Source organism: Pezoporus wallicus, unplaced genomic scaffold (assembly GCF_028554395.1).
Source record: "Pezoporus wallicus isolate ANWC-B61680 ecotype Strahan unplaced genomic scaffold, APGP_CSIRO_Pwel_v1 contig_14787, whole genome shotgun sequence".
NCBI classification, from domain to species: domain Eukaryota; kingdom Metazoa; phylum Chordata; class Aves; order Psittaciformes; family Psittacidae; genus Pezoporus; species Pezoporus wallicus.
In genome coordinates, this window is record NW_026640813.1 from 24,155 (window position 1) to 32,192 (window position 8,038).

Sequence of the window (8,038 nt, forward strand, 5' to 3'; positions counted from 1 at the left end):
GAGCATGACTATGACTATGAGCAAAATTAGTCATTCTGAGCAGCTTGGAAGGGAAGCGCAGCCTGAGGGCTGGGAGCATGTCTCACGAACGTCACAGTGACATATCTTCTCTACACCATCTTTCTCTGTAGATGGTAAGGTCAGTCCCAGCACCTTATCCATAGGAAGCGCTTTAACTCTACCCTCATCACTCACTTCAAACTCTGCAGCTATGTTGGACCTCACCAGTTCCCTGAAAGCATTTATGGACGGCGGTGAGTATTCAGTTTGTTATCAGTATCTGTTTGTTTGCTTCCCTACAGCATTCTGTCTCTCCTTAAGGAAAAGGATCCAGAGGTAAAGAAGGGTTGCAGTCAGGTGAGGGTGGAGCTGGGTATACATTACCTTAAATATGTCACATGCTTCCCTACTTGTAGTGTTGCCAAGGCAGCGAGGCCAGTGAAGTGTTTCTGCCTGGAGCTTTTCTGGGGAATGATCACAAAGCTATTGCACGGGCAGCTTTCCAGGTGGAATTCACATGCACAGACCTGCAGCCCTGCCATGGTGTGGTGCTCTCTGCAATCCAGAGCTGCTCCTGGCGGCTGTAAAGTCCAGTAACAGTAGGCCTTATGGTTGAGCGCTCACCTGAGTGGTGATGCTCTGATGGATCAGTTAATGTTCTGATTTATTTCTGCTTCTGTCAGGCTTCCAGACTGGCCTGTTTTGTATTTTCCCTTTGTTGCACTTGGCAAGAAATGCTAAACCTTAGTGGAGTGACTCGAGGAGGAGGAGATTGATGAACAGCACTCGTCAGTAGCATAGGGAGGCTGCTGCCAGAGACAACTTCTGCATCTGAAGAGCAGCCTTTCTGGCATTGCCAATGTTGACCCTCTTTTCTTGGGTGAACCCCAACTCCTCATCCTGCCCCAGCTACTTCTCTACCACCAGGAAAGGCTGTTAAAGTTCTGCTTCTTCTGCTTGACATTTTACCCATTGTTGATGTGAAGAAAGCTCTTGGAAAGAAGAGATTAGCCAGCCTGCTTGTTGCTAGAAAGCAGACCTCTGTAGGGCTTTACAAATATCAATACTTCAGAGCTGTCAGCCACAGATCTGTTTTAAAGTTCAATAATACTGTCTGAATTGCCCTGTTTGGTTTAACTGACCCTGCTATGTAAACCCGTGGCTCAAGAATGAGCCTGTAGCAGCTTCAAAGGTGGCTACACCTTTCCCCTGTAACGTAGGGTTGCACTTTCTAACTAGATAATGGAGCTTCCCAAGAGGGACCCAACCTGCTGCCTGAAGGGGCACGATGCCCACCTCTGCAGATCCACTGGTTCTGAGCCAGACCAGCAGGTTTTCAGCTTTGTCAGCCCTTGTTCCCCTAAGCTTCTGCTTGCAGCCTCAGTTGTAGCTCTGTGGCCGTGGTTAGTGCGCTCCTTGCACACTGCTCACAGGAGATGATATGAAGTAATAAATCAGCTCTGTGTAAGATTCTTGATACTGCAGAATTTGTCAAGTCTTTGCTGTTGAAGCAAATGGCACGTTTGAAAGCGGGACAGTTAAATCCACTGCAGCTCAGATTGCACCCTTTCCATGAATAACTTACTAATTGCTTTTTGTTTATTAACAGAGATTGAGATAAATATGCTGGATGAGCAGCTGATCAAGTTTCTGGCCTTGCAGAGAATACATCAGCTTTTTCCTTCCAAAGCTCAGTCTCTAGCGAGCAGTGTCAGTTCCCATCAGCAATCTCCTGTAGGAAACCACATTGAAGGTAAGAGCAGCCCTAGAATAGTTGGTTGATGTTGAGCCACAGCTTTTTGGCACTCCCTTGCTTATCCATTGAGGGAGATCTTCTCTTGTCTTCTGGTATCTGTCTGATGCTGCCTTTCATGTTTCTTTCATCCCCCCACTCTGGATATCCACTGGCCAGAAACTCCTTCAGGTCCCTCTGTTTAATTATTTATAGACTATGGCAATGGAAATACCTTCAGTAACTCCTGATTTTCTGCTGGAAATCTTTAGTGAAGTTGTGTTTTCTTCATCTTACAATTAGCAATGGGAAGGTTCAGCTGCTTGCTTTTTTGTCCTCACCTTTGATATGGGCAAGAGAAATACATGAATTCCTGCTCCTTCTTTCTGGAGAAGTTGCTTGTGAGACAAACACAAACAGGAGGATCTGAGGCACAGAATATATGTGCTGTCATTGCTGTGCAGGATAATATTGCTGTCAAGCTTGAAACACTAAATGCAACTAATGCAAATAGTGGAAAACAACTTGCTCCTCTGTTGGAAATCTCCAGATTCCCGAGTTCAGCAGTGGCTTTGTTTATGGGCACTGGTATCAGCATGCTAACACCTAAAGCTGCAGGGTGAACTGGCTTCTGTACCCAGTCAGTTTAGTCTGTTTCCAAGCACTAACTGGACAGCCTTGTTGTGGAAGCTGTTGCCTGCTCCCTCTCTGCTAGGCCTGGGGGTAAATATCCAAGATAAGATCTTTGGAAGTCTGCTACCAGTCAGTAACCTCTGAAACTCTGTGCTTGCCTGCTCTGCTGCTGTAGCATCACAGCATTCTCTAAATGCTTTGTCGGTCTTCTTTTGAACGCTGTTGTAGGACAGCAGCTGTGCTATGAGCTGTGTTCCAGTGCTGCTCCTAACAGATGAGGTCTGGAAATTCTTCAGCAGTCTTAACCCATCACCCTTTAGGGGCAGGAATGCTTAGAATCGCTGATGAAATATTTGATACGAGACCTTTAGTGAGCCCTTTTGAGCCAGACAGCTCAAAGGACTTGTGCAGGGCAGAGGTGGGGATCTGCATACTGCAGCTTCATTGAGTGCTGCTTGTCCAGTGATGCCACTCAGTGTGGCCAGTGTCCTTGATGTAGGTGGCTCTGGAAACAATCTCTCAGAACCCTCGTGTTCTGTTCTTTGATTTCACGCTCTTGGTGTAAAACTGCCATGCAGATGTGGTGTCAGGAGAGGCCTAAACCCTGTGGGGTTTTTGGTGTCAAAGTGACACTTAGGCTCAGCTCTTTGATTATCCAAAGAGGAAGCGATTGAGAAGCTAGTGGTAGGAAGCTGGTGTCTTCCTCACTGTGGCTCCATTGTGCACACTCACCATTAACATTCCCCTGCTGCATGGCTTGTGTGGGTGATGGGAGAGAGCAATTTTCTCTGGTGACTGGCAAAGAGATGTTTAATGCACAAACATTCCTAGAGGGTTGGGAGCTGAGGGTTAGGACAAAGCTGACTGCATCCTCTTTAGGATCTGTGCTTTTTGGAGAGTCTAGCACTGGGGACTGGGCTCAAGCAGCCTTTGTGGCTGATAACTTTGTTCAAGGGATTTCTTCTTCTCTTGCAGCGCAAAGAAAGGAAGTGCAAGCACGGGCAGTGTTCTATCCCCTCATGGGCTTGGGGGGTGCAGTCAACATGTGCTATCGAACCCTCTACATTGGGACAGGTGAGTAGCTTTTCCCTGGCCTGACCTTGCAGAATCAGGGTGGTTCTCCCTGACCTCTCCCTAAGTGTTTGCCAAGTGGGTGTAGAAGGAAACAGACCCATTCTGGACACTGGTGTGCTGGTGCTGGGATTCTTCGTTACCAGGAAACATGGCAATATTCCCCATCCACTTGAACGTTCGTGGGGTTGCACCTTTGTAACCTGGCTGGTATCAAAGGGTGGCTCTCCTGGAGATGTAATGCTTGACTGATGGAGAGAAGAGCTTATGGTTTGCTTGCAGGTTTCATATGTTTGCCTACATTCTTGTAGTGCTCTGGATAGACCCAAGAGCTGAAATGCTCTTCAGCCTCCCTGGAGCTGCTAGCCTTCCCTTCCCCCACTGAAACTTTGTTCTGTGGCTTATCGAGGCATTATTCATGCAGTCCTGGGAGCTCAGACAAAGGCAGTTGCTCCCCTGTTGTTTTGCTAATTGAAGTTTAATTCTGTCTGTTGTTCTCTGCTGCCTGACAGTTTTTTCCTGCCTCTGGAATGAACTGAGCTTGTTTTGTCCTTCCTATTGACAGGAGCTGATATGGATGTGTGCCTTACAAGCTATGGTCACTGTAACTACGTGTCTGGCAAACATGCCTGCATATTCTACGATGAGGTGAGTGCTTGAGTGTTGCTTGGTTTGGGGGTTTCTTATTTGGCATGCACAGCAGTAGGAGAGCTGGAGATGCAGGCAGCAGGTTGCCTTTGTGTGGGGCTCCTTTGTGGACTACAAAGTAAAGAGCCAGGGCTGTGAATGGTTTCACTCCATCGAAGGCTGCGTCAGCGTTTTCTGTCAAACCCTTTTCTGAAGCCCAGAGCTCTGCCAGCGTGATTCCTCTGAGCTAACTGCTTGTGGACAAAGCCTGACCACAAGTAAGCACTGTCACTGCTTCGTGTCCAGGGAAAGAAAAAGTCATGGAAATGGTTTGATGCTTTTTGATCCAGCTGCGTGTCGACATCAGACCGCAGCTGGAACAAGGCAGGGAACTCCTCCCAGGCTCTGCTTTCAGGTGTGGCAGTGCTGCTGAGCGATCATGCCATCTGCAGGACTCTGTAAATTCTTTATTGAACTGGATTTCAGTGAAGCTCTCAGCATAAACAGAGGTCTGCAGTTGCTCCTTGACTACAGGCCTGAGATTAGTTTGTTCTTGAAGTAAACAGGCTGGTGGGGCTGCCAATAAAAGCACTGCTGGAGATGTCTCTTAGCATGGAAACGGTCTTTGAAGCAAGATAGAGTCTTTTATATCACCATTAGTCAAACAGTTACTGAGCAGCATCCAGGATTAACCCACAGCCAGCTTTGGCCATTCCTCCAGTGCACTACAAGTTACAGAACACACTCAGTAATGGGATCCAGACCTTAAATCTGTGTTGAAGCATCTCCTCACAGTGGTCAGTCCTAAATCAGGCTCTAGGCACTGAACTTCTTCCACACTCCAGCAGGCCTCCTATGGCTGTGGTTGCTCTAGAAGGAGAATTTCCTCTTCCTTAGCTCTGTTTGCTGTTTCTGCTTCTGCCCATTGGCAGCCCTTGGTCTCTGCAGCTTAACAGGTTACTTGAAAACTCGCTCTTCTGTGCACGGGAAGCTTTTGTAACTTATTCAAGCTCTGTAGCCCCTGGGGGACAGGGTTTTCAGGCCTCATACGATTCCTGTGAGCTAACCTGAAACCTCCTCCGCTCTGTCAACATCCTCTGCAAAGCTCAGTTGAGCGTGACGCTGCTGGTGTAATGCTGCGTGTCAGGGTAATGTCTCCTGGCATTTCAGACTGCCTCTGTCTTGCAGCTGCTGCAGCACTCTGCCATCCCTCTTGCCATCTTGTGTCTGCTTTCCAAAGTGCATCTCCTCCCTGCTTAGGCACAGGTCTCAGGCCAAGCTTGCATTTAGTGTGCCTGTTAAAATTATGCGCTCCCTTTGGGAGAACCAGCTTGCATCCCTGCTTCCCGAAGGTCTGTTGGTCCAAGTGAAGTAGGAAAACTCTCTTCTCTTCAAAGCTGCTCTGGCTTTGCTTCCCTATGGAGAGCCTGCTCTTGCTGGAAAGCTGTTCTGTCAGCATGAGCCGGTCACGAGGGTCGGGTTGGTGGTCCCTGAAGCTGGAGGATATTTTAACTGCTCTTATTTAACCACCACCAGCAGGAGGGAAGGAGGGGTTGTGTTTCAGTGCTCCAAAAGGGTACATGGGCAGACGCCTTTCTGACTTGATGTCTTGATTCCCACTTCCTCCCTTTTTCTTCTTTTCAGAATACGAAACATTACGAGCTGTTGAACTACAGTGAGCATGGGACGACCGTGGACAACGTTCTGTATTCGTGTGACTTCTCAGAGAAGATGGCTCCCACTCCTCCCAGCAGTATTGTTGCCAAAGTGCAGAGTGTGATAAGTGAGTGTTGGGGCAGCACCAGCCCCATGTATGATCACAGGGAGCTCTTAGAAGGGCATGGGAGGAGGTGCAGATCGATTCCTTGTTGGTGGCCCTTCTTCTGCAGCAGCTGGTGAACCCCTTGCAAGAATCAAGGAATGGTTTGGGCTTGAAGGGATCTTAAAGCTCCTCCAGCTCCAACCCCTGCCACGGGCAGGGACACCTTCCACTAGAGCAGCTTGCTCCAAGGCCCTGTGTCCAACCTGGCCTTGGGTGCTGTCAGGGATGGGGCAGCCCCAGCTTCTCTGTGAAGGGGAAGCCTCTCCATTGGCTTGCAGCCCGGGCAGGGCCCAGGCTCTGCTCTAAACCCTGCTCCTGCCTCCAGTGGCAGAGTTACACCGTGCTGAGGTCCCTGCCTGACATCAGCTCTGGTTCAGAGCTGGACCAGTGGCTTTCCCCATGTCTTCCCCTTCCAGGCTGTGAGTAAGCGATCTGGGCTGTGCTACGGGCATCCCATCCCCAGATGGCCTACTCCTGCTTTCCACTTTATCAGCTCCCTCTTGTTTTGGCTGTTAAAGTGGATGTGTAAATGCCTTTACCTCTCTGGGCTGTGGGGAGATTCCCATTTCCCTTTATCACCCACTCCCTACAGAGGACTGAAACACCTCATTGCTGGAGGATCTTACCCAAGGCACCTCAGCAGTAAGCCTGTTGATGAAAACAAGCTGCCACAGCCCACCTAAACTTCACACGTTACCACTTTCCTTTTCCAGAGCGACATAAAAGCAGAAAACAAGAAGAGGAGCTGCATGAAGAAGCTGCTGTGATGAGTTCCCAGGCACAAGGACAGCATAGGAAACCCTGTAACTGCAAAGCCAGCAGCTCCAGCTTAATAGGGGGCAGCGGGGCTGGCTGGGAGGGGACAGCACTGCTCCACCACGGCAGTTACATCAAGCTGGGCTGCCTGCAGTTTGTTTTCAGCATCACTGAATTTGCGACCAAACAGCCCAAGGGGGACACTGCCTTAGTACAAGACATGGACTTGGAGGAGAAGCTTTCTCTGAAACCCCACCAGGTGCCCGTGCTGCGGTCCAACTCCGTTCCCTAGGAATTTTTTTTAGGAAGAGACCTTTTGGAGTAAAGGAAAATAAAAACACCTTCAGACTGTTGCAATGCAAAACTGTACAAAACCAAGGTGGGATTTTGTGTGTCGGCCCAGAGACTGTTCACACGCCGTTTGCATGAAATGAAGAACGTTTAACTTTTTTTAATTTTAACTTTTTTTTTTTTTTCATTTTTTTGCTCAAGTTTTAGGGGCATTTGCACATATATTTGTACTATACATTTCATTTTAAAAAGGAAAACTGCAGCGAGAGCAGGACGTGTCAGAGCGAGGGGCGACCGCTGTCTGACTCGAGGACTCTCCCTGACAGATAGTTCCCATGCAGTTGTAAAATAATCAGAAACTTGTTCTATTTTGTGCCAGTGACAATAGTTTTATATTAAAAAAAAAGAGAAATACAGTTTTCATACAGCAAATCTATACAATATCATTGTTTTATTTAATGTAAAGAAGCGCTCTTCTTCTTCCCACAGTTATTTTCTTTCTCCCATCCCTCCCTGCTATGGTTGCACTACAAGTAGCTACTGTGTATTATGGGCAGTGAGAAATGAGTTCTTTTCCTGGTGTCCATCCTAATTTTTCTTTCAGACAAAGGAAAAGCGTTGGGATTCTGTGTAAATACATCAGTGATGGCATTTTTTTCAATGTTTTAAAGCTGTGTACAGTGCTACATGTGGTATGACGTTCCTCAAATTGTCTATTGTAGCAGCTCGTTTGTCGTAACCTGTCTGTCTCCTTTTTTGTTTCTATGCCACCTCCCCGCAGAACAGCTTAGTTCCACTGTACATAGTAATTGTAACGTTTTAGACTTTACAGAAAACTTTCCTGTATTCTGTATATAAAAAAAAAATACTTCACATTCTGTTTTCTTGACTGTCTTGTCTTTAACTCTTGTCCCCACAACATGGAGCTTTCTGAGCACGGAAGAGCTGCGGGAAGGATGGAGGCATGGGAAAGTCGTGGTGGTCCAGAAGGGGTGGAGGGTAATAGGACGATTTTGAAGGGCACCAACTTGCTCCAGTCCAAGCTGGTATTGGATGTTTACAGGGATGGGGTGTTAAGAGCAGCAGAATCGTAGAACTCCACACTG

At 47.8% G+C, this 8,038-nt stretch overlaps 1 protein-coding gene across 1 annotated transcript in view; it reads left to right on the forward strand.

Moving 5' to 3' along the window:
- PHF12 (PHD finger protein 12) overlaps positions 1-7,805 on the forward strand; it is a gene marked incomplete at its 5' end in the record, with an annotated part of 31,791 nt that extends 23,986 nt beyond the window's left edge. Inside the window, 6 exons of the mRNA XM_057420792.1 lie at positions 132-254; positions 1,610-1,753; positions 3,341-3,439; positions 4,002-4,084; positions 5,708-5,846; positions 6,599-7,805. Coding sequence (XP_057276775.1) covers positions 132-254; positions 1,610-1,753; positions 3,341-3,439; positions 4,002-4,084; positions 5,708-5,846; positions 6,599-6,933 — 923 coding nt within the window. The remainder of the gene's footprint in view (positions 1-131; positions 255-1,609; positions 1,754-3,340; positions 3,440-4,001; positions 4,085-5,707; positions 5,847-6,598) is intronic.
- Between the last annotated feature and the right edge of the window lie 233 nt (positions 7,806-8,038).